The 27,052-nt window shown below is 32.9% G+C and overlaps 1 protein-coding gene across 1 annotated transcript in view; it reads right to left on the bottom strand.

Moving 5' to 3' along the window:
* LOC149820465 (uncharacterized) overlaps positions 1–27,052 on the bottom strand; it is a 50,096-nt gene that overhangs the window by 17,225 nt on the left and 5,819 nt on the right. The window contains exons 8-9 of the mRNA XM_089982678.1: positions 4,009–4,238; positions 1,774–1,856 (exon numbers count right to left, since the gene is read on the bottom strand). Of these exons, the coding sequence (XP_089838804.1) occupies positions 1,774–1,856; positions 4,009–4,238 (313 nt within the window). The remainder of the gene's footprint in view (positions 1–1,773; positions 1,857–4,008; positions 4,239–27,052) is intronic.

Consider the following 27,052-nt stretch of genomic DNA (forward strand, 5'->3'; position numbering starts at 1 on the left):
GTCCAGCTCTTTGGACTGCCTTCTAACAGTCATTATTATGACTGTTGGGTGGCAGTCCAATGTCTAGTTGGATTGCCTCCCAACAATCATATTTTGACTGTTGTGTCCAACAGTCATATTATGACTGTTGTGCCTAACAGTCATAATATGACTGTTGGGCAGGTTATTTATTACAATGCTAAATTACATTTCAGTCTCTAGTGGAATGTACTATATGATAAAAGACAAAAATACCCTTATCGGGTATTTGAATACAAATTTATTTTTAACAGAGTGGTGATGAAATTTTGGAAAGAATCAAACCCAGTCCGACTGGCAACCTCAATGGGAGGATAAATAGATGTAAAGTTTTTTCAGTTATAATAAACTGGTAGGGGTTCACCTAAACCCTCGCTTGCCTATTGAAAAAAAAAAGAATTTTTGTCCACTAATGGCCTTTCCTCCTTTATTATAAGGAGAACTATAGATATAGAATAGCTAATCTATTACGTTTCTTTGGACATGGAATAGTGTCATGTCGAAGGGAGTGGTAGATTAATCTACTGACCCACAAGTGGGGCAGTCTGCATTAAATGCCTGACATTTTAAAATAAAAATTGCAACGCAAACAACACTGTATGTTATTCTTTTTATTTTAAGTCACGATAAAATCATGGGATATTCAATTTAAGCAATAAATTGAATAAATTGTACTCTTAGATGATTAATATTTTGTTTAGTGAAAATGTTGCCTTTTTATTATGACAAAAAAATAAATAAACAGTTATGATAATTGTTTTTTATTTCATTAGTGTTATTGTTGTTAACTGTTAAAACTTAAAAATTATATATATAATATATAATTATATATATATAATATATAATTATATATAATATATAATTATATATAATATATAATTATATATATAACCTCCCGCACCCAAGTTTTTTTAAAGTGCCGCATCGCTGCACCCGCACCCATGTGACATAGCATAAGATAGACAAATGTGGACCTAGATTTCCAAAAGCAATTGGACTATGTGTTGAACTCACTTTATCCTGCCAAAGGAAATCAATCACCAATATTCTTTCTTCATTAAGATAAAACAAAATACTCAAGTAACAGAAGTATCCATTATGATTTTCTATCCTTTAAATTTGTGCCGCTTCTTCACATCATTGTTTTGGTCTAGTGTTGATGCACATGCAGGTGCAGTGTGCAAGGACGCTTGAAGAAAGATGTTATATCTTTTTTCTTTTTTTTCCTTTCTTCCTTATGGTTTCTGAAGTTTCTACTATATTGGGGTTTGGAGCTGTTTTTTATGTGGATAAGAGATAGGACCAAAAAGAGTTCCAAGAGAGAGAGAGAGAGAAATCCATCCATCTTATCTTCCTTTCTCACTTTGATATTAGTTAGTTCTTTCCTTTTTTTGGAGAGTGATATTAGTTAATTTTTTTACTTCCAATTTTTTTATTTCTTTATTTTAATTTTCTACTTCTGCATTCAAAACACGTCACTCACCTTCCTAATATGGTGAGAAACCCCTACATCAGCATGAGCACATCCCAGGAATTACAGGAAGAGCTTAGATGTATTATTATCAGGGTTATCTACAAAAACATGCCCAACCTTTTTTTCCTTATTCAAGTATATGCCCAAGAAATCCCGTATTTCAAAATTAGTTATTAAAAAAATGTGTATCCAACCTACTTTACCTTAGTTTAACCAAGTTTACTGGTTAATTAATGTAAAAAAATTCTCATGGAAAACAGTTGATTGCCTAGAATTCTGACCTTGATTGGATTATAGATATTATGCAATTCAAAAGCTTGAGAGCATTTGATGGATTCAGCAAAGAGATCGAGTTCCTAATAACCTGCAAGTAGAGTAAATGAAAAGGTCATAAATTGAAAAATAAAGATAAAACAGAGTAGCAAATTGCTACAAACAAAATTTGATTCAATCTTCAGATTAAATCATAAATAATGCATTTTAAATGGAAGCACTAACTGATAGTAAGGGGGGAAAATACTCAATAGGCTTTAACATTGACTGTTTTTAAGAAAATGGTTGCAAAACCACTGCAAAATGTAGAACACCTGTTTTACATCTTCTATTTATTTATAATAGGAAGCATATGGTTCGAAGTCAGAATCATGTAAACTAATGACACGGAATCATTTACTGATGAACTGAATGGAAAACACTTCTTAATCTAGTGCACAAACATATCTCTATTCTTTTGAAATGATCCCATTTATACAGATGTTTTCAATGTTCATAATAATTCAACATTATTGAACAGGAAAAGCATATGCAACACCATTAAACATGACGGCTTGCAGTTTCTTGGGAACAGGGAAAAGGTACATGTCAAAAGTCAAAGAAAAATACAAAGTAGGCATAAAAACCATATATGTATAAGAAAACCAAGTAAAACACTGTAAACACTTTGTATTCTGCCACTACAAGAATCCCAACTTCTAAATGCAACTCATGTGCGATCATAGTAAAAAGTTGGCAACATCATGGTGCCCTTACAATCTTACTATCTAATATACAAACATCTAAATGCATAAACAACAAATATTATTAACAATGTTTGAATAAAATGAAGATGAGAATACACATTTGAATGACATTTTTCTAAGATTCTCTTGGATCATGGATTATGGGGCTGGCATAGACATCAGCAGCTGATTTATCAGGAAGACATGCTATGGCTTCACCACCTAACAGAAATAATGAAAAAAATAAATGATATTTTATATCACAAAGGCCTAACAGACAAAAGAACTGTATCGTAGCGTATATCATAAAATATGCAAAAGGGTTTGTAATTTTGTATCAAAAGAGACAAGAAAAGTTTTAAAGAATGATAAAATCAAGAGTGGCATAAGAAAGGGAAGAATTCAAAACTATTTTAACAAAAATATTTTGACCTCAAAAGACATAAGAATCAAACATAAACAAAACTAAGGTCAGAAGTAAACTAACATGGATAGATCTGTCATAAGCAATCAACAGCACATGAAGTCAACAATAGATATAGCCAAATTTCATATTCAACAGGGAGTCATATTTACATTATAGCATGCCTGCAAAAGCCATTTAGCTAACAAATAATTAAGTAAATTACAGATACCAAAGTTGAACTATAAGCATGCCAGTGAATTACCACAAATGGAAATCTGTAAAGTTATTAACATAAAAATCCTCTTAGTCTCCAAAATTAAGATCCTAATACTCCTTTGATCTCTTTCCTGGGTAAAATCTCCAACATCTCCTTCCTAATTTTCTTCTTAGTTTCGTTTGGGAATTTTCTTCTTCGACTTTCGTGGTGGTGGAGGACAAACATCTTCTGAAATATTGAGCGAGAGAAGAAAAAAAGATGAGAGGACGAGAGGGAATCGTTGGCAAAAAAAGTCATCCTACATTACTCAATGGTTCACGTGGGAGACTTTTCTTTATTATATATTATCAGGGCTTGGAAAATTTACCAATATACCCTTTATAAAAATACATATTGCAAGACATACCAGTTACACTTCTACATAATAAAACAAAAGAGGTGAGAAGGTGTCATCACATACAACAGAGTACGGTCTCCTAAAAGGAAACTGGTTCAAGTCTGAAAGTTTTGACTATATGAATTCACAATATCATCTCATGGAGAATCAATGTAATGTGCCACAGTTAAAATAGTCATGCTGTCTATGCACAAAATAAACCATAAGCATAGGAAGTATGCAACTGAAACACTCTAATTCCAGTGAATAATGTACACAAATATTTGCCTCATGAACAAATAACTAGAAGTTTAACAATTTGGCACAAAATAATGCTTCATTCCAATGCCCACAACAATGAACACTTTGCCCATGCATGATGCTTACGGTCATGCTTTACATATTTGACATGGGAACATGCAGAGCAAATTATCAAAGAATAGTTAGATCCAACAAAAAACAAAAGTATGCCAGTGAAACTCCCAACAAATCCTAATACTTTGGAGCTTGACGGCAAACCTTTTCATCTCGTGTGTAAAAGCACTCCAATAAAAGAGCCCGATCATCAGCATTAAGTGCTTGTTGAAGCAAAACACCAACAGAATCTGCACTAGGGAGTGGATCATTTGGAGGCTTTTCAATGGATGACATGTTCATCTTGGAACCATCTTTTAAGTCTAAACTTGCAAGTTTTTCTTCCATTGTTGGCTCTTCCATATTGTATGAAGTGATGGCCTCATTCACAGTTTCTAAATCAACCCAAAGGCAACAACAAGACTTAATAAGCACTACACCTTTTATAATGATAATAACTTATGAAAAAATGATGAATTATGAGAATAATACAGCATGAAGGAAAAACCTATATTGTTCCTTATAGTTTTAAAAACTGCGATAGCAAACTGACAAGAAGTTATAATTTATCCTTGTGTCCAAGAATAGATAAGCAGCTGCATTGGTTACCTATAAAAGTATGTTTGTGATAATAATCATATAGCTCAAACACCAAACAATATGATCAATGAATGTAAGAGTGACCACTCGTTTATGGATAAGCACTATCCAAATATAGAACCATATAAAGGGCAATAGTTACTGTTAGTTTAAATTTTTTGCTAGGAGTGGTTGAATGGATCTCTTGGCCCATCAGTATATTAGGCCAAAAAGCCAATAGCAAAATTGACCTTACAACAAAATCTAGGTTTGTGGTACATGATTGTTCTTACATGCTTATACATATTCTGGTGGCTAGGGCTGTCAATGGTTCACATATTTGGTAGATCCAAAGACACCAAGAGAACGTGCAGCCAGGTTCAAGTTCAGCTTTGGGCGTAGAATACTCGAAGCCCAAACCCAAGTCCGTATAATTTAAAGTGCTTAAAATGTCTTTACTTAAAAATACATATGAAAGAAATTAAAAATATCCTCAAAAAACATTTTGATATGTCTGACCTTGGTTTTCTTATATATTTCTTAGGTATTAAAGTGGCTTATTTACCTAGAGGATATATCTTGTCTCAAATGAAGTTGGCTGCAGATATTGTTGTCAAATGTGAAATTTTTTATGATAAAAAAGTGGATACGCAGCAAGTTGTAAATGCAAAATTAAGATTGGAAGATGAAACTCCTCTTAAAGATCCAACTCCATATCGGCAGTTGATTGGATCGTTGACCTACTTATCCATTATAAGACCAGACATTGTTCATAGAGTACATTCAACCAATCAATTTCAGCATGCCCCATCTACGGTGCATATGAGTGTTCTGCAAAATGTCAGATATATCAAAATTTCTATAACTAAAGTGTTATTTTTATCCTCTTCTTTAGATTTAATGGATTATACTGATGCATATTGGTGAGAGATAATCCTAATCAAAGTGATGAGTGGTTCATGTTCCCGACTACGGTTGTAGAAAACTTTCAGCCACTTTCCCTGAGGGTGGTGTTGTTGACTCAACTATAGTTATTGGTATACCAAGACAATGATATCAATGGATGATGATTTCATTGATGTCCTTGTTAAAAATATAATATAATAATATATTTTTTATTTTTATTTTTTTTCTTTATTTTTTTTCTTTATTTTTTATTTTTATTTTCGTCTAGTTCATTTTGAACTAGTCTATTTATCTAATCAAGATCACATTAGATCTTGACTAGAAAAGAGCTTTTCTCCCCTCTCTATTATTATATGAATAGGGGTGATCCCCTTTCCTTTGTAATTTAATTCTTCTTAAGCATTTTTCATAAGAAATAAAAGTTTATTATTTTATCTTGTGTTCTTCCATTTATACCCTTTTATGGGTTGTGCTTGTAGTGTCTCCAATAGACACCTATTATGAACTTTTGTGCTTTTGTGAAAAACCACAATTTCATTACTTGGTATCAGAGCTTGGAAGCTTCTAGATCTTGGAGAGTTTTCACCTCATTTTTTGTGCCTAGCAAAAGGCGATTCATGATCTTGTTCGTGATTCAAGTGATTTTTGTGCAACTCTCATTGAAGAAAGAAGACGTTTGGAGGATAGAGTGGCTACACAAATTCGTGATTATACTTTTTTTCTCTTCCTTTCTTCTTCTTTTTCTTTTTCTCTCTCTTCTAATCTATTTTTTTCTTTCTTTTCTCACCCTTTAAAATATGGATGACAATGATAAAGTCACCATCATGCTCATAAAATTAAATGACACCAACTATGTGATGTGGGCTTCAATCATGAAGCATCACATTTAAGAAAAAGGGTTGTGGGGTATACTAGATGGTTTCGATTCGAAACCAAAACTAGTCGTAAAAAAATTGAGAATGAGAAAGAAGTACCTCTCACTGAAGGAGAGAAAAATAAAGCTTTCGCTACCTATGAGAAAAAATGGAAAGAATGAAGGATAGGGCAGCCCAAAATTATGTCATGGCTAATTAATAGTGTTGACATCAAGAAATGCTCTAGTCTAGCCAAATTTGAGTATGTTGATAAAGCTTGGGAATATCTTAGGAATATGTATTTTCTTAAAGATATTGCACATGTGTGCAATTTGCAAGACAAAGTTCAGACTTTGACTCAAAAAGAGAAAAGTATAAGGGAATACTACAATGAGTTATCCGAACTTTAAAAAGAGTTGACCCTTCTTGAGCCAAAATGGCATTGTTCCGAAGACATCGAGCTTCGCCAAAAGCAACTCGATATGAAACACTTTTATCAATTTATAAATGGTTTAAGGCCAAAATTTAAAACTACCAAATTGGTTCTCTTATATCGAGAAAAGGTTCCTTCTATCATTGATACTATAGAGGAACTAACTACGGAGGAAAATACACTAAAAAAGAATACTCCAAAGCATGAAGACGATTCCGTTCTAGCTATATCTAGACCGGAAAAATAAGTACGTACTTATAAGCCACCTCACTTTGGTAGACAAAATAATGATTTTGACAAAAGAAAAGTTATTTGCCACCATTGTCATAAATAGGGGCACTATAGGCCTCAATGCCCTAAGTTAAAGAGAAGAAAAGAAAAGAAAGTTGCATTTGTTGGTTCGAAATCAAAAGATCAAATCAACCAAGATGCACCTGTATCTATGGCTCAATTAATGAAGATCCTTCAACCTCTTCTCAAAAGAGCATCCTCCTCAACTGAAGCCTCAACCAGTGCAGTTGTTTCATCCTTCTCCGATCCAAGTAACTTTCCTTAGCTTCTTGACTTTGGTGCTTCTTTTCATATGATCTCAAATATCAATAGTTTGTCTGAATGTCTTAACAATAACTCAAGTATGTCAAAAGTTTTTACAGCCGATGGTACATCTCTTGAAATTAAATGAATAGAAAATTTTGAAAATCTTCAAAAAAAAAAAAAAATCTTTATTCAAGAAGTTAGATATATTTCAAAACTAAATCTAAATCTTTTATTTGTTTCTCAAATATCTAATTATGGGTGTAATATCTCATTCTCTTCTCATGGTTGTTGGGTACAAGATCGTCAGTCAACGAAGCTGATTGGGGAAGAAGGCCATATAGAAAGATGACTCTATTATATGGATTTTTTGGAATTGCCCAAAAATGTTTTTTGTTATAATGTTCAGAAACTAGAATTGGATCTATGGCACAAAAGACTTGGCCATCCTCATATGTCTAAAATCCAATATTTTTCAAGTTTAGGAAAATTTTGTAATTATGAAAGTTTTACTTGTAAAGATTGTATTCTTGGTAAAATAAAAAGGTTACCAATTTATGATAGAACTTTTGTTTCTTCTAAACCACTTGAGTTAATACATTCGAATATTTAGGGTCCTGCACCGATCATATCAAAAAGTGGATATGCATATTATGTATTTTTTGTCGATGACTTTTCTAGGTACAATTGGATTTACTTAAGCATAAATCTGAGGTTTTTTCACTTTCAAATATTTTACAAAATGGCTAAAAATAAATTTCAAAATGATATTTTCATTTTTCGCACTGATTCGGGAGGAGAATTTATGTTCAAAGAATTTAAAGATTATCTCAATTTACATGACATCACACATCAAAGATCTTGTCGACACATACCATAACAAAATGATCTAGCCGAACGAAAACAACGACACATTATGGAAACCACTAAGACTTTATTAATAGCAAATCAAGTTCCAAAAGGTTTTTGGGCAGAAACTACCCTAACTGCTACCTATCTCATTAATCAAATGTCATCTTCTTCTTTGAAAAATATAACTCTAATTGAGAAATTTGTTAACTTATCTCCTAATTATTCTAGATTAAGAGTCTTTGGATGCAAATATTTTTTTTTCACCAACAAAAATGATAAACTTTCCTCACGTGCTATGTCCTGTGCCTTCTTAGGTTATGCAGATAATAAAAAAGGCTATAGGTGTTTTGATTTTCAAAATGAAAAATTGTATGTATCAAGAAATGTAACCTTCTTGGAAAAAGAAAGTTTCTTTAAATTTGAAAAGCCCAAGGAAATAACCGAATATTCTTTTTTGATAGATTTGACTTTAAAATCTAATGAATGTGATCATGAATACGATTTAGACAATGATCAAGGTACTATTGATTCTGGACATAATGTTGATAATGAAGAACAAACTCATAGGGACGTTAATCTACAATATTTAAGACGTACAAAATCCAATCTTCCATGTGCATTAGAAAAATACTCTGAAGTGCAAACCAGAAGGTCATCCAGAATTTCTAGATCTCCTGAAAAAATTGTGTCCTACAAATCTTTTTCACCCACATATAAGGCATTTATTGCATTAATACAATCATATATAGAACCAGCATCTTATTCTCAAGCCAAAAACCATAGAAAATGGGTAGAAACCATAAAGGCAAAATTGAAAGCATTAAAAAAGGCTAACACTTGTACTATTCAAGATATTCCTCTAGGCAAAAAACCTATAGGTTGTCGATGGGTTTACAAAGTTAAAACCAAGAGTAATGGAACTCTTGAAAGGTATAAAGTCAGATTAGTAGCCAAGGGGTATGCCCAAGAGTATGACATCGATTATGAAGAAACATTTGTTCCAGTTGCCCGAATGACCACTGTTAGGACATTAATAACTTTAACCTCTATTAGAAAATGACTCATATTTCAAATGGATGTCAAAAAATGTTTTTCTCAATGAAAATTTAATTGAAGAAGTTTATATGTAAGCCCCACCTGATATTAGTATCCCTAAAGGTAAAACTCTTTATTTAAAAAAAGCTCTTTATGGTCTTAAACGTGCACCAAAAGCTTGGTATGACAGGTTTAATCATGTTATGCTTGATATTGGTTTTCGATCTTGTTTGACTGACACTGCTTTGTTTCTTAAGAATTCTGATATAGGAATTATTATTTTTCTTCTCTACGTGGATGACATGATCATCACCGGAGGTGACAAACATGAAGTTGAAAATATTAAAAAGCTTCTTAAAACTCATTTTGAAATGATGGAATTAGTTTTATTAAAATATTTCTTAGGAATTGAAGTTGTTTATTCTCCTCGTGGGTATTTATTATCTCAATCTAAATTTACTTTTGATATTGTTTACAGGTCTAAAATTACAAATGATAAGAAAGTGGATACTCCATAAGTTGTCAACATCAAAATGAGAATCGATGATGGAGAACTGCTTGATGATTTAACTCCTTACAGACAGCTTGTTGGAGCATTTTTTTATCTTTTCATTACTAAACCTGATATAGCACACGTACACACAGCTAGCCAGATTCAGCACGCTCTCACTTCTGTTCACATGGGAACAGTTTTGCATATTATTAGATACATAAAGTCCTCCCTTTTACGAAGCCTCTTCTTTTTTGTTTCATCTTCATTAGATTTAATTGCTTATACTGATGTTGACTGGGGAGGTGATTTCAATAACAAGTACTCAACCACTGGTTTTTGTGTTTTCTTAGGTGAGTCCCTGATTTCATGGCAGTGCAAAAAGCAGCAGAATGTATCTCTTTCGTCCACTGAAGCTGAATACCAAGCCATGGTCACCACGACAATGGAAGTAGTTTGGCTCAAATGTCTGACAGCTGACATAAGAGTTTAAGTGACACAAGCTTCACGCATGTGCTGTGACAACAAGAGTGCGATTTATATTGCCAACAATCGAACGTTTCATGAATGCACTAAATATATTAAAATGGACTCTCACTATGTCAGAGAGGAGTATCTGCATGGAACCATCGATCTGTCATATATTACATCAGAATATCAATAAGCAGACTTCTTCACCAAACGTCTTACTGCTTTTAGATATCATTTTCTCTTAAACAAACTTTCACTCATTGTACCGTAATTTGAGGAGTGTTAAAATATAAAAATATAATATAATAATATATTTTTTATTTTAATTTTTATTTTTCTTCATTTCTTTTATTTTTATTTTTGTCTAGTTTATTTTGAACTAGACTATTTATCTAGTCAAGATCACATTAAATCTTGACTAGAGAAATAGTCGTTGGACTTAGTCTAATATAAATAGAGCCGTTGGACTAGGTCCAACGACTCTTTTGAGAAGATCTACCCTCTCTCTATTCTTATATAAATATCTCATCTTTTTTGTAATTCAATGCTTCTTAAGCATTTTTCATAAGAAATAAAAGTTTATTATTTTATCTTGTGTTCTTTCATTTATACCCTTTTGTGGGTTGTGCTTGTAGTGTCTTCAATAGACACCTATTGTGAACTTTTGTGCTTTTGTGGAAGACCACCATTTCATTATAGTCCTAACAATAGGTGATGATTCCTAATGTTTCGATAGATGGTGATGATTTCTGATATCGGTCGAGGAACAAGTGTATAACTCAGTAATTAAAATACAAATTGTATATTAAGATACGACTGAGAACTGCTTTAAACCTCAGGAACTTTGCCCGTTTTAAGTATCTGCGGATTTGTAACAAAGTAAAAATTAAATTTGTGTGCATTAAATAAGGACATGCATGCAAAAGCAATTCTAATAAATTAACTTAAAAAGTTATTTATGCATGTTGCATTAATTCATGCATACCTAAATGTTAAGCATTAATTTCATGCATTCCTAAATGATTGATTTAGCATGAAATTGTGGTTTGCTTTCTTAAACTACTTAGATGGTAAGTTGTTCTGATAATATATTACTGGTGATTCCTCTTAAGTCTATGCTTGATTTAATTTATGTTATTTCCTTACTGTTGAAAATTGAGAGGGTCTTGTACGAGAACTTCGGTTCTTACCTGTTTTCTAAAAGTGTTTTTCAAGCACCGAAACTCCGTGATGAGGAGATTGGCTGGTTGGAGGACTTGAGGTTTATGGTCCAATGGCTTGGGTTCTGATGTGCATAGGATTAGCTAGAGTTGATTTTTTTAGTTTATGAACTTTATTGACAATATTTGATTAAATAAATGAATTTCAGTTCATGGTTTAAATTTATTCTATGTCTGAAATGGTTGATGGGTTGTGAATATTAAATCTATAATGTGCCCCTGGTCATTGGGAGGTTTTTCGCAATTGTTTAAAAAAAAATCTGCATTTGCGAGGGTTAGTTTTGGGTCCTTGTCTTTTTATACAATCTCAAAAGCGTTAAGCTCTGATACCATGTAATGAAACAAGCAGAAATACAAAAGAGAACACAAAGAGAGTGCAGAGACACTATTCCACCAAGGAACAATACAATCACAAAGGAAGAATAACCTCAATAGCACAATGCATGCATACAATAATCACTAAGGGCCAAAACAAAAGAAAAAAATATAAATCAGATTCATAAAATGCTTAAGAAAGCATTCAGTACATACAAGAGAGGGAGTACCTTAAATAGGGACTCCAAGACACAAGGGGGCTGGCCCAACTAGCCATTGGACCAGCCCTAGTTGGACCAGCCTCAAACAGCTTTAAAGTACAAAACAAAAAGAAGAAAAAAAAATTAAAAAGACAAGTCAGTCCCTAGAGAACTGACACCTATTACATAGTTGAAATGACTGAAATACCCCTGATGGGTATTTCAATTTACATACACAGAATATATATATATATATATATATATATATATATATATATATATATATATATATATATATATATATATATATATATATATATATATATATATATATTAGCAGGATACCCAAGACAAATACAACCTTACTGGTAGCCCTTTAATCTATGCATAATTTACCCATATATATGCATGGCTTAATACCAGTGTTTACTGATTGTTTTGATAATCAACCTGTTAAAAAAGCAAGTACATACATCATATACACTTATAATAATAAGAGATGTTTTGGCAAGTTTATATTTAATTATTTATCAAAATGGAGATTTCATGGACCAATTGTGACATACCTTTTTCACTATTTCATTTCATCTTAGCTCAAGAAACTTGGGATATTTGTGACAACATTGGTGGCCAATGTCATAAAAAAACTGTATGTATCATAAGACGTGAAATGACACATGACTATCAATTCCAATCTGATAGGATACAACCCTAAAAAATTAGAGTATTGGTCCTATATCATGTGATTGCATGATACCAGTACACCTGAAACTTATTTTTCCAAGAGCCCCTTTTGCAATTTTTTCGGAAGTCCAGCCACTTTTAACCAAAATTTGTAACATTGTTTTCTTTACTGCCAAACACACCCTAAGACCCTGTTTGGATGACACTCAAAACCTACGTCAGATAGGTGTGGGTGCGGATGCGGCACTTTAAAAAAACTTGGGTGCGGGGAGGATATATATATATAATTTTTAACAGTTTTAAGTTAACACTACATGTATTTGTGTGCATTTATGTATTTAAATTTTATATATAATATAGATAAAAATGGACTTGATTAAGGTTAACTGAATCTACTTTTGGATAGAAATAGACCTCAGTGTGGTTGACTTCACCTAACACAAAGAAGTTGTGTCCAAGTGTTGCACCCACCTGGGTGCGGGTGCGGTGCCCTGTTAGAAGAGTCCATGTGACATAGCTCAAAACCATGTTTAAAAACTGGTTTTCACATGGAAACCGAAGACACCAAACCTGGTTTTCATGAAAAACAAGTTTGGCAAAACTTGGTTTAAATCAAGTTTTGAAAGACTCCACCTACCCCTGTGCCGCGCGCACCCCCCCCCCCCCCCCTCGTCCCCTCCTAACCCCTTTCCACGTTTGAACTATATCATACACCTGCCATTTCCGACCAATCACCAGTCAGAAAATGGCTGTCGACAGTACCAGCCAGCCATTTTTCCTGCCAAAATTGTCAAAAAACATCCTTTCTTTTGCTGGCAATTTTTCTTTTTTTTCAGTATTTTTTTTGTTTTTGTTCTCCAGCTATTTTCCAACCAATCACCAGTCGAAAAATGGTGATGATGGTATCGCCCTTATCGGGTGGCACCAAACTGGACCATTTCCTAGACAATAGCTAGCCGAAAAATAATCAGCTAGCTCTTCTTTTTTGGGAGTTTTTTTATTTTTTTAGTTTTTGCTATTTGACCATTTTCCAGCTAGTCACCAATCGGGAAATATCCGGGTTGGTGCCACCCCAGCCATTTCACAACCAGTGGCTAACAAGAAAATGGCCTAATAACTTTTCTTTTCTTTTTTTTAGTTTTTTCTCTTTTTCGCCTTTGCCCTCCAGCCATTTTCTAGCCACTCACCGGCTTATTGCCAGGAAATGGCCAGATTGGTGCCACCTTTGCCAGACTGTACCACCCCAGTCATTCCCCATCAGAAAATGGTCAGCAGCATTTATTTTAGCTTTTTATTTTTTTCCTTAAGTTTTTCTTTTTTAGCACTTCAACAATTTTCCAACTAGTCACCAATCGAGAAGGTGGTGCCTGTGAAAATGTCTTTAAAGAGACAAAGTGCATAAAAAGCACTAAATGCTCAATCGTATAATGTGTGCACAAAGGCACAAGAAGAACACTTGAAATAAGTGTGCTCAAAGGCACAATACATACAAGAAATCACCAATGCACAAAGGCATAAAAAAAATAGAATGTTTATTGAATAGTAGAGAGCTTTGACTCAAAGCTTAAAGAAAACAATAGGGCCCCTATTTATAATACATGACATGGAGACCTTGGAGGGCCTCCATATAGACGTTGGAGCCCCTCCAACGGTCACAACCGTTGGAGGGGCTCCAACGTCTATATGTGGGACCCCCAAGGCTAGAAAGAAATGAAAAATAAAAGGAAAATAAAAGAAAAAGTACAATCATATTCCAAGGAGAATATGCGTAAAAGGTAGAAATGTCAGTTTTACCCTTAAAAGGTATTACAAAAATTATATATAATATATATAGATACATATATATATATAATATATGTGATACATTTTAATATCCTCCCTCAAACTTACGGTGTGATGACCGAAAGTTTGCCAAGAAGAAAATTGAATGTCTTAGCAAAGAAGTTAGCCAGTTGCTATTCTAATGTCACATAAGGGAGATCAGTAACTTTCTTCAGGTATTCTTCTCTAACATAGTGACAGTCCATCTCGATATGCTTCATGCACTCATGAAACGTGTGATTCTTGGCAATATATATTGCACTTTTGTTATCACAACATAGCTTTGTAGGACTTAGGACATGAACCCCCATATCTTCCAACAATCGCCAAATATATATATATATATATATATATATATATATATATATGTGATACATTTTAATATCCTCCCTCAAACTTACGGTGTGATGACAGAAAGTTTGCCAAGAAGAAAATTGAATCTAGGTGAACAGAGTGTCTTAGCAAAGAAGTCAGCCAGTTGATATTTTGATGTCACATAAGGGAGATCAATAACTTTCTTCAAGTATTTTTCTCTAACATAGTGGCAGTCCATCTCGATATGCTTCATGCACTCATGAAACGTGTGATTCTTGGCAATATATATTGCACTTTTGTTATCACAACATAGCTTTGTAGGACTTAGGACATGAACCCCCATATCTTCCAACAATCGCCGAATCCACACAATTTTCATGGTTGTAGTTGTCATGGCTCGGTACTCAGCCTCGATAGAAGATAGAGACACCTTCTGTTGTTTCTTGCATCTCCAAGAGACTAATTATTCACCTAAAAAAATACAAAAATCAGTGGTGAAGTGACGGTTATTTGGGTCACCTCCCCAATCGGAGTGAGTATAAGCAATTAAATTTAATTCAGAAGATGAAGATAAAAATACTTCCTTATTTATGGTTTCCTTTATATATCTGATAATTAAGAGAATAACGTTCATATGCACTGATGTAGGGGCATGTTGAAATTGACTAACAACATATACTGCATGAGAGATATCTGGTCCGGTAATGCTAAGATACATTAATGATCCAACAAGTTGCCTGTAAGGAGTGGGATCTTCTAAAGGAATCCCATCATCAATCTTCTTCGGGAGTTTCACAAATTTTGTCATATGTAATTTTTGACCTGTCAATGACTTGACAAACAAGTTTAGTTTGAGACAAAAAATAACTCCTATGAGAATAGACAACTTCAATACCCAAAAAATATGTCAGAAAACCTAAGTCTAACATTTCAAATTTTGTTGTTAATGTGGATTTAATACTCTTGATTCCTTTGGCATCATCACCTGTAATCAACATGTCATCAACATATAATAACAAGATTACAATTTCTGCATCAGATATCTTGACAAACAAAGCACTGTCGTATAACAAGAGATAAATTCATTTGTTATCATTAAATTGTTAAAATGATCATACCAAGCCTTGGGAGCTTGTTTAAATCTATAAAGGGTGTTTTGTAAGCGAAGAACTTTTCCTTTAGAAACATTCATTCCTGAAGAGCATCCATATAGACTTCTTTGTTTAGATCATCATTTAAAAAGGTATTTTTGACGTTCATTTGATATATATTTCATTTTTTAATTGAAGCAATTGTAATAAGATACTTAACAGTAACCATACGCGCAACGGGGGCAAAGGTTTCATCGTAGTCTATTTGATATTCTTGACTATATCCTTTGGCAACTAAACGAGCTTTATACCTTTCAAGAGACCCATCACTCTTGGTCTTGACTTTAAAAACCCATCTACATCCTATTATCTTTTTACCATTGAGAAGATCTTGAAATTCTCAAGTTTTAGCTTTTCTAAACGCTCTAAGTTCATTATCCATGGCTTCCTTCCATTCGATAATTTTCTTGGCTTCTTTGAAGTTTTTAAGTTCTACATATGAATGAATGGCACTAATACATGCTCTATAGTTAGGTGAGAAGGATTCATACGATATAAATCTAAAAAGAATTCTTCTAGCTCTTTCGGTTCTTCGAGGATTTAGATTGTTTGTGGAGGAAGGCTCACTAGATTCACTACATTTTTCAATTGCACTTCTAAAAATATTTTTATCGCTATGTGTATAGATGATAGGATCACTAGATGTTCTTTCATCGATAGGGTGATTAATAGATTGATAAGATGAGTTGATATTTTCCTCTAAATTTTCATTATCACTAAGATCATGGTATACTAGATCATCATCACTTGAAATATCATCATTTCTAGATAACAACTCAAACAAAAAGAAATAATCCACATTCTCTTTTTCTAAACTATGAGATTCACATTCTTCAAAAACACTCACATTTTCTAAAAAGGTCACATTCCTAGAAACATATAATTTATCATTTTTAATATCATAACATCTAAATCCCTTTTGTGTTTCCGAATATCCAAGAAATGCACAAGGAATGGCCTTCGGTGAAAGTTTATCATTTTCGTCAGTAAGAATAAAACATTTACATCTAAAAAATCTTAGTCTATTATAATCGGGTTCCTTTTGATACATAATTTCAAAGGGTGATATTTTATTTAAATTCTTTAAAGGAAGGCGATTTATAAGGTAGACAGATGCCAGAGCCGCCTCGGCCCAAAATCTTTTAAGGATTTTTTGAAAAATAAGTAAAGTTCTAGTTGTTTCAAGTATATGTCTATTCGGCTAAACCATTTTGCTGGGGTGTTTTGGGACATGATCTTTGATGAACAATTTCATTGGTTTCAAGATAATTTTTGAAATCATTTGAGAGATATTCTCCTCCGGAATCAGTTCTAAGAATTTTTAACTTACCATTAAATTGATTTTTTATCATCGTATAATACATCTTGAAAGTAAAAAACACCTCATGTTTATGCTTGAGAAAGTAAATCCAACAAAATCTCAAGTAATCATCAACAAAGATAACATAATAAGAAAAACCTCTTTTAGATACAACGGGTCTCGGTCCCCATACATCCGAATGCACAATTTCAAAAGGTTTGGTTGTAAACATAGTTCTTTGTCCAAAAGGTAAACTTCTCATTTTCCAAGAATGCAATCATTACAAGTGAAATCATCTTTACAATAAAATATAAATAAGAAAGATTGACAATATTGGGATGCCTAAGACGCTTATGCCAAACATTTATATCTTTATGTTGGGCAATGTTACTATTCAACATTTATTTGATGAGAATTTTATATCACACCCATGGTCCGAGAGACCGAAAGCAAATTTAAATTTAACTTAGGTATAAATCTAATTTTAGGAATAAAAGAACTTTGACTTTCAAAATTTTCAAATCCTTTATTTTAAAGAGAGGCACCATCGGCGGTTAAGACAAAAGAAGGAGATTAAATGTTTTGTGTATTCGGAAAGAGCAAAAATATTTGGAGTCATATGAAAGAAGGCACCCAAATCCAAAAGCCAAGAGGTCTTACCGAGAGGAGAGAAGGTTGGCATAGCGGCCCCGGAAATAGATCCTTTGAGAAGAGGTTAGAGAGCTTCCATGATTTGATTTAGAGATAGAGCTCCATTGTTGGATGTAGATGATCCTTCCTCTTTATGTGGTTGAAATGTTGTAGACATGGCCACCATTTTCTTCCACTTTAGACAAACGGGTTTAATGTGACCCGATTCTTTGCAAAAATGATAAATAATCTTACTATAATATCTTCCTTGGTACCTTCTATTTTGGCCATTATCTTCTCTTGCTCCTTGATTTTGAAACTTGTTAAAATGCGGGGGCTTATATGTCTTCAAGTTATTCTCCGGTCTAGACACGACATAGGCTCCTTCATTTTCATCTTTGTTTGGAGGCATAGCAAGAACACTTGGATTTGTTTTACTCATTCCCAATCGAGTTTCTTCTCCACTTAGTTTGGTGAGAACATCTTCAAGAGGTGGAGAAGTGAAAGAAGACAAGAAAGAAGATCTTATTTGTTCGAATTCGAATCTAATCCCATTCAAAAAATTAAAAAATTGATCGTCTTCCAATTGTTTATGTCGAAGCTCAATGGCTTTGCCACTCCATTTTGGTTCAAGCATAGCAAGCTCATCTCAAATGGATGACAATTCAGCGAAATATTTTCTAATTGTCAATTCACCTTGTTGAAGGGTCAAAGCCCTTTTTTGAAGATAGCACTTGTGGGATAAATCTCTTGAAGTATACATCCTCAAGATATTTTAATACTTGAGATGCCTTTTTGAATTTTAAAATTGTTGCATTAATTCTAGTATCAAGTGAAGAAAAAATCCATGAAAGAATTTTATAATTTTTTATCTCCCATTCTTCATGCTTTTTGCTATATTCTTCAAATGTTTTTTTCTCCCCTCTCCATCAAGAACTTTTATTTCCCTTTTTTCTACTATAGTGATTTTTTATTCAGGCTCTGGGATCGTACCTTAGATGTACTCCCATAGACCCTTACCCTTGATGTGAGCCTCCATATTGCCAGCCCAAACATGATAGTTGGACCCATTGAATTTAAAACCAAGGAAAAAGTAGGAATCTTTTTCCGTCATAGAGAAGTTTATATGAGAGACAGAAGTTTATATGAGAGACGGAAGTTTATATGAGAGACAGAGACTTCAAGAATAGAAGCACTCACCACAACGGATCTTATAAGCTTACTTGATGAGGTGAGTCGCATTTGAGATGGATTGCAAGAACTTTTCGTGCCAAAAAAATAAGAAAGAAGTGTGAGCACTACTTTCGAGGAAACCACCGGGATGAGGCAATATATGAGCTTGTCCTTTTAGAAACTTCGCTCTGATACCATGTGAAAATGTCTTCAAAGAGACAAAGTGCATAAAAAACACTAAATGTTCAATCGTATAATGTGTGCACAAAGGCACAAGAAGAACACTTGAAATAAGTGTGCTCAAAGGCACAACACATACAAGAGATCACCAATGCACAAAGGCATAAAAAATAGAATGTTTATTGAATAGTAGAGAGCTTTAACTCAAAGCTTGAAGAAAATAATGGGGTTTAGACCCTATTTATAATACAAGACATGAAGACCTTGGAGGGGATCCATATAGACATTGGATTTGTGACCATTAGAGGGGCCCAACGTCTATATGTGGACCCCCCAAGGCTAGAAAGAAATGAAAAATAAAATGAAAATAAAAAGAAGAAAGAAGAAAAACTAAAAGAAAAAGTACAATCATATTCCAAGGAGAATATGCGTAAAAGGTAGAAATGACAGTTTTACCCTTAAAAGACATTACAAAAATTATATAATATATATATAGAGAGAGAATACATTTTAACAGTGCCACCCTTGTTAGGACGCACCAACCTAACCATTTCTTGACTGGTGGCTAGTTGGGAAATGCATGGCCAGCTTTTATTTTTATATTTTTCATTTTTTCTATTTTTTTGGCCCTTCAGCCAGTCACTAGCAGAAAAAAGGCCATTGTTTTTTTGTTTGAAACCTAAAAACCTAGTTTTTCAGGTTTTGGGTAATCCAAAAACTAAGAAAACCTAGTGTTTGGCAAAAACCAGGTTTTAAGTCAAAACTAGGTTGCTAAAAAACCTAGTTTTGCCTATGTCATCCAAACGGGCCTAATATGTTTTCTTTGTTTGATAGTCCAGCATTGGATAATTTACATTTTTCTTATTAGTTATGAATGATGTAACTATATTATTAACCTGATTCTTGCGTGTTTCATATTTTATTTGGTTGATTATTATTTCTTATGTGAAATTTTGGCTTTGTTTTGTACTTCATAGCAGTGCTTCTTGCATTATGTTTTCATTTTTTATTTTTTAAGGGAATCTTTTGCGATGTTTATGATACATTACTATTTTCGAAGATTTATGACACATGACCATCACATTTTACAACCCTCGGTGACAATTAGTTGATGTCCATTGGCAGGGGAAAAGGAATAACCTATACACCTTGTTCTTTCCTTCAATTGGATTGAGCTACTTCCAATCATTTTGCTTTTTTCTTTGAATTTTAACTTTCAAAAAATCTTACATTATCAACTTCAAATACTCCACTACTTCCCCTTTAAAAAAATCCTTCATTACATAGTTTCAAGCAATAATTACAATGAAAACTATAAATTTCATATTTATTAAGCATCTTAAGTAGTTCATGAATAGAGGATTGAAGGACATTTTATTCTTACCAAACTCATCTATGAATCTTGTCGCATCTCCATCTTAATTATGTTTTAAACAGAGTTGTCAGCCGGGGAAGCAAGAGCGGAAATCGAGGCACTTCCAAAATTTTAGGAAGCGGAAAGCGCGGGACAACTTAGAAATGAACCGGGAATTGTCTCGTAAGCGACCTAGAAAGTGAACCAAAAGCGAAAAAGAAAAAAAAAATATGAAAAAAAAACACAAAAATGAAAAAAATAAGGGGAAGCGCACTTCCTAAATTTTTTTGTGCTTTCCCGCACGTTTCGCACTTCCAAAATGCGCTTCGAGGAAGCGCACTTCTCCATATGCTATGGCGCTTCCAGTGACCCTGGTTTAAAATCATGTTGTATGCCCACCTTAATATCAAAAGATAAAGTCATCAAGGCCAAGTACATCCACGGTGTAGTATCATTTCATATCACATGATAGTGCTTTATTGTACTAAAGTGTACAATATGACCCATACTATATTAGTTGATAAGAAGCTTCTTAGCTAGGAGGAAAGCACACTTTTTGACAACTCGTTTTGGAAGCGTGATACTTCTTGTTTCTAAAACTTGATGGGAATCTCAATTACCTTATGCTTCTATGTTTTCCACATGCTTCATCCATGCCTTCTATATGTGCTTCTTTTCATGTTTTCTATTGGATTTTTTTCATGCTTCCCACTCACTTTCCATGTGCTTTCTTTAAATTAATAACCATCATTTTTAGATTTTGACAAAAATTTAATTCTCATGCTAAAAAAATCATGAAATTCAAAAAGTCATTTTTATTTTAGTTTTTATTTGCTTCACATTCAATTCTCATATCGCTTGGTTTTCTATTCCCATTTCGCTTTCAAATAGATTCCACACTTCTCGCTTCCTATATATTTTAAAATGCCTTGCTTTTCGCTTCCACATTCCGTATTGTTTCTTGCTTTTGCTTCCCCGTATGGCAACCTTGGGATTTTACAATAAGTTCTTAAATCATTTCCTAGCCAGCTTTGACTATTTTTTACATATAGGATCAATTGGAATTTGTTTTTCACACCCAAAAGAAAATTGGGTTTTTCATGATTTTCTCCTATTTTAACTATTGAGACTACATTCACACATGAAGATTGCATATCTATGTTTACAGAGAAAGTGGTGAAAATTGTGAAGTACGTTTTTTATAATGTCCAGCTTAGGAGTATTGTGTCCTCATACACAAGAACAATAGGTTGGTCCAATATAAGTGCTACCTAAAAGAATTTCGTGGAGAATATCCTGATTAAGACAATATTTGACTTATATGGAGCAGAATTAGCCTCATGTGCTTCTAGAAAACTACTAAATACAATAAAATGGAAGATTAACAATATTATTATTGAAAATAAATAAAAAAAAATAGATGATGATTGTTAAAATATGTTGATCCTTAAATGTACATATATATATTTATATATATATATATATTATCTTCCTAAAATACCCTCAAGGGTATTCTTGTAAATTAGCATTTTACGCATATTCCAATTGAAATATGCATTGTAATTTTTGTTTTATTTTTATTTTTTATATTTTTGGATTTCGTACCACATTGGGGGCCTCCCAAAGTGACGTTGGGGGCTCTCCAACGTCCCCTTTGGGAGCCCCCAAGGTGGTCCCTTTTCATGCTTATAAATAGGGGATTTCCCCTTTGTATTTTGAATTCTTGAGGGAGCTTATGCTCCATTGTAATGGGGTTTTTACCCCTTCTCCATTATTCTTCAATGATATGCAACTTATGACTTTATGTCATATTTTTTCCTTTTTATGGGTTTTATGTGTTAGCACATTATGTGCTTATGTTGTTTCCCTTTAATGGATATATTTGCACTCCACGTGCATAAGTATGGGTTCATTATTGAACCCAATGTATTCCAAGTCACTTTTTAACATGGTATCAGAGCGAGGTCACGATGGGGTTGTCCTTTGGTGCAACGGAAAGCGTGTCGCTCAAGAAATGGTGAAGTATTCATTGCTCTTCCTTTTTGCTTTGAAGTTATTCGGTATGTATCCCTTTTCTTAAAATATTATGCATTTGAAAATATGTTTCTTACATGTAGTTTGTTCGTTTAAATGGTTATGATAGTTGAATTATCTCCCTCAAATTTGGTGAACTCGTTTGTTGTTCAAATATATAATTTGTGTTTATCGAACTACTCATCGCATATAATAGCAATTTATGTTTTTTTTTTTTAAATTACCTTCAATTATGTGAGATTTATAATTCTTACATAACTATCTCATGATTGACCTATAAGTTAATTTTTAAAATTATATATATGATTTCTTGCTAAAGTAATGATCTTTGCTTAAAATTTCTTAACTCTCATATGAACCCATAATTTGATTTGAGTTCCTCTTTTTATTTTTATTTTTAGTGCATTTTTTGAAAAATTTGATATAATCCTTATATGAAAATCTCTCACATCTAAAAATCTTTGTTGAGTCCTAAAGTAGTTCTTGTTAATGATAACTTATAAGAACTCCTAAAAGTTTTTCAATGTTTCTTTTTTGAAAAATTGTTTATGATAAACCATTAGGAAAGATTTTTTAAAAAGGAATTTCTCACACTACATAGAGTGCATAGTTCATCTTTTGCATCCTTTTGGTATAAATGATTTCATTTTTCATCTTTATAAACTTGTTGGTTTGTATTTTTTCATAAGGTTTCGAAACCTCTTAATAATATCTTTTAAAAATGCCTACATTGGCCATAATATGGTTTTCTTTGTCCTCAATTGCAAGTATTAAAGTTTGAGAATTTCAAGCATTGCTCTTTTTATAAAGTGCATACTTGCTCACTTTTGTGTATTTTTGTGTTTTGTGCACATTTGTTTCTCAAATATTTGCGCTTGTATGCATTCCCTTTTTTTTATGAAATACATGCCTTAGTGCATGTTTGTTTACACCTTGGTGTGTATTTGTTCAAGTATTGTATGAGTGCCTTCGTGCACATCTTTTATAAAGCCTTTTGTGCTCACATGTGTATTGTCTCTTCGTAGACATTTTTGCATTATGGAGCCTTTATGCACATTTATTTTTGTGAAAAATATAACGAATTTAGATATTGAGTCCTTTTTAAATCATTGTAAGTGCTTTTAGCACTTTGAATGTTTCCGCATATCTCATCACAATCAAAGGTTTTTTTAAAATTGTTGTATGGGATTTAATCCCAAATTTATAAATTTTCAAGTGTTTTAAATATTCATTCCTTAAGTATTGTGTTAAAGCCTTCTTTGTGAACCATTACGGTTCTTATGATTTCTTTGATTAAAAGCTTGATTGTCTTGATGAATTCTTTATGTTGTTGTGTTTATTGCTTAATAAGTCCTTTTTGGTATAAATGACTTGTTTGAAGATTAAGCATAATTTGTGTTTATGCAAAATTGTTGTTATAAAGCACATTATTGATTATTGGACCTTTTGATTCAATTTTTTAATCGGTCATCTTTTCTTTGAAAAATGATTCCTTAAGTGTTTATTGCCTTTTTGTGGCATTTATATTTGTCCATCACATGTTATTTAATGCATCTTTTATTTGGCCTTATTATTGTTATATTAGAGATGTTTGTTGAGGTGAGTTATGGGCACCTCGTGTTATATCATTTTAGTTTGTCCACCTTCCATATTATAGATGGTTGTTGAGGTGAGTTATGGGCACCTTGGGACTCTAAAATGATTTGTTGTATGATCTCTAATTATGAGTGTGTCACTCATTTTTTCTCTTGTGGCCATTGATATTATGGATGCTTCTATGTAAATGTGATGGACATATGGTGTTTTAAAACCTTAAATGTTTTAAGGTATATTAAAAATCAAGGGTTTTTGGATTATTGCCCAACCTTTTCTTGTTTATGAATCTTATGAGTGCATTTGCACATTTATGATTTTGTGCTCTTGTGATTTTGCACAAGTATTCTAAGTGTTCTTGGTGTGTGTATGTTCACACATTTGTTCTCAAGAATTTTATTTTATCGATTATAGTATCTTGTTGAAGATATTTTTTACATGCATGTTATTGTTATGAGAATTCATTTTAAAAGGAGTATTGTTTTATTCGAGGTTTATTTTCATTACAAGTTTATTGCCTCAAAAGTCTTTTCCTTTTATGCCCATTATCTAAGTGTCATCATATGTAGACAAGAATTTTATTACACCTTCGTGTGTTTTTAGCCCTTTGTTGGCTTTTGCTCTCTTGGTCTAGTAGCTGAATACACTTGTCTTGAGTGTTTTTATATGTAGACAAGGCACGTTGATTCACACCATGGTGTGTGATTTTTAGCCTATGTTGGCGTTTGTGTCCTTGTTCTAGTCGCTTAAGATGTATGCCCATGGTTGGCTTATTTCACTCATTTCAAGTGCTATCATATGTAGACAAGAGATGTATTATGTTTTAGCCCATGGTTGGCTTATTACTCTTGTTCTAGTAGCTGAACATACTTGGTTTTAAGTGTATTTTTTACGTAGACAAGAGATACTTTTTAGTCCATGTTGGCATGTATTCTCTTGTTCTTGTCGTAGATGCACTTATTTCAAGTATTATTATATGTAGACAAGAGGTTCTTTTACACACCTTTGTGTGTGTCTTTGGCCTTTAATGGCTTTATATTCTTGATCTAGTAGCTTATACACTTGATTTATGGGTTTTGGAGGACTAATGAGGAAGATGTTTGTAATGGATAAACTATTGTTGAAATTTGCAAAATTTCATTCATGACTTGTGTTTTTCAAGCAAATCATATTTTTGATATGCATATCAAGTTGATTTCTTAGCATTTAATCTATATATTAAGTGCTTATGGTTTTTGCCATGCTTATATGCAAAATGTGTATTAAGTATGTCTTTCATAAATTATTTTAAAACCTTGTGAACTCTTGGGTTTATTTTGCCTAAAGTATGCTTGGAGACTTTGTTTCTCTTGTTTGACACTTCATTACATGTTTGAAGCATGTTCATTAATGAGTTCTTTGAGTATTAATTCATTTCATGATAAGTATATGCATATGCTCTTTATGGCCTTTTTGGGCCCTCATTCAATAATGTTTATGTATATCATGCCTCTTCGTAGGCTTATTGTGGTGTCCCTTAGTGGACCATTTTGTTATTCCCCATTATGGGGTTATATTTGTCCAACGTTGGACCTTATAAATGCATTATGCATTCTTGCAATTTATTTCTGCATAATTTGCTTCCGCTCATTTTGTTTTAAATATGATATATGATTTTGAAACTTTAGTGTCATTTTTGCATAATTTGCATCTCTTCTAACCTGTGCTAGTTAAAAATGTTCCATTTGAATAAAAGTACAAAGATTTGTTTTACTTATTTCTTTGTTGTTATTTCACAGGATCTTGGAGATAGGACAAAGAGAAGTACCCTGGATAGTTCGGGAAATTTGAAGACAATAGGAGGAAGGCCTTTTCAAGTTCCATTGCATCCTTGCCGGAGCCTCTTGGAGTCTTGCCCTTTGTTCAATCTTTTCGTTTCCCCGCAAAGATTGAGGGGGGGTGTTAAAATATGTTGATCCTTAAATGTACATATATATTTATATATATATATAAAGATACGTATACATATATATATATATATATGTATACATATCTCTATTTATATATATATAAATATATATATTTTATCTTCCTAAAATACCCTCAAGGGTATTCTTGTAAATTAGCATTTTACGCATATTTCAATTGAAATATGCATTGTAATTTTTGTTTTATTTTTATTTTTTATATTTTTGGATTTCGTACCACATTGGGGGCCTCCCAAAGTGACGTTGGGAGCCCCCAACGGTCACAAATGTGACCGTTGGGGGCTCTCCAACGTCCCCTTTGGGAGCCCCCAAGGTGGTCCCTTTTCATGCTTATAAATAGGGGATTTCCCCTTTGTATTTTGAATTCTTGAGGGAGCTTATGCTCCATTGTAATGGGGTTTTTACCCCTTCTCCATTATTCTTCAATGATATGCAACTTATGACTTTATGTCATATTTTTCCCTTTTTATGGGTTTTATGTGTTAGCACATTATGTGCTTATGTGGTTTCCCTTTAATGGGTATATTTGCACTCCACGTGCATAAGTATGGGTTCATTATTGAACCCAATGTATTCCAAGTCACTTTCTAACAATGATAATACAAAAAGGAGAAATTGGTGATTGAAACATGCCCCAACCATGGGAAGATATGCCTTGTTCTGAAATTTCTGATGATCAATAATATCATAACAGTCCAATGCAAACATCAAAACAAATGTCAAAAGTACCATAACTATGTCAGGGATGTTAAAACAATGAACATAAGCCTTAAATGTGATAATCAAACAGAAATTGCATTGTTTAATTGCATCCCAAACTACTAAAACATCATTAATACATGTAAAAAATTACTCACAAGCAATATCTTATATAGAAGTGAGTAAAGATATCAGAAACCAGTTACATGTGAAAGAGTTATTGCACCAAAAGAACTTCCTGAGAAAAGGTAGCTCACTTTTATAACTAACTTAAAAACTTGTACAGCATAAATAGAGTTCTTAAAATACTGCCCAAATAACATGTTAGCAATCAAATTCATGAAATAGATTATGCAAGAAACAGTTATAAATGTCATATATTTAGTCCAAGCGCAAATGAGAAGACTTTACAACCCTGA

Source organism: Nuphar pumila, chromosome 12, assembly GCF_984573655.1.
Source record: "Nuphar pumila chromosome 12, dmNupPumi1.hap1.1, whole genome shotgun sequence".
NCBI classification, from domain to species: Eukaryota; Viridiplantae; Streptophyta; class Magnoliopsida; order Nymphaeales; family Nymphaeaceae; genus Nuphar; species Nuphar pumila.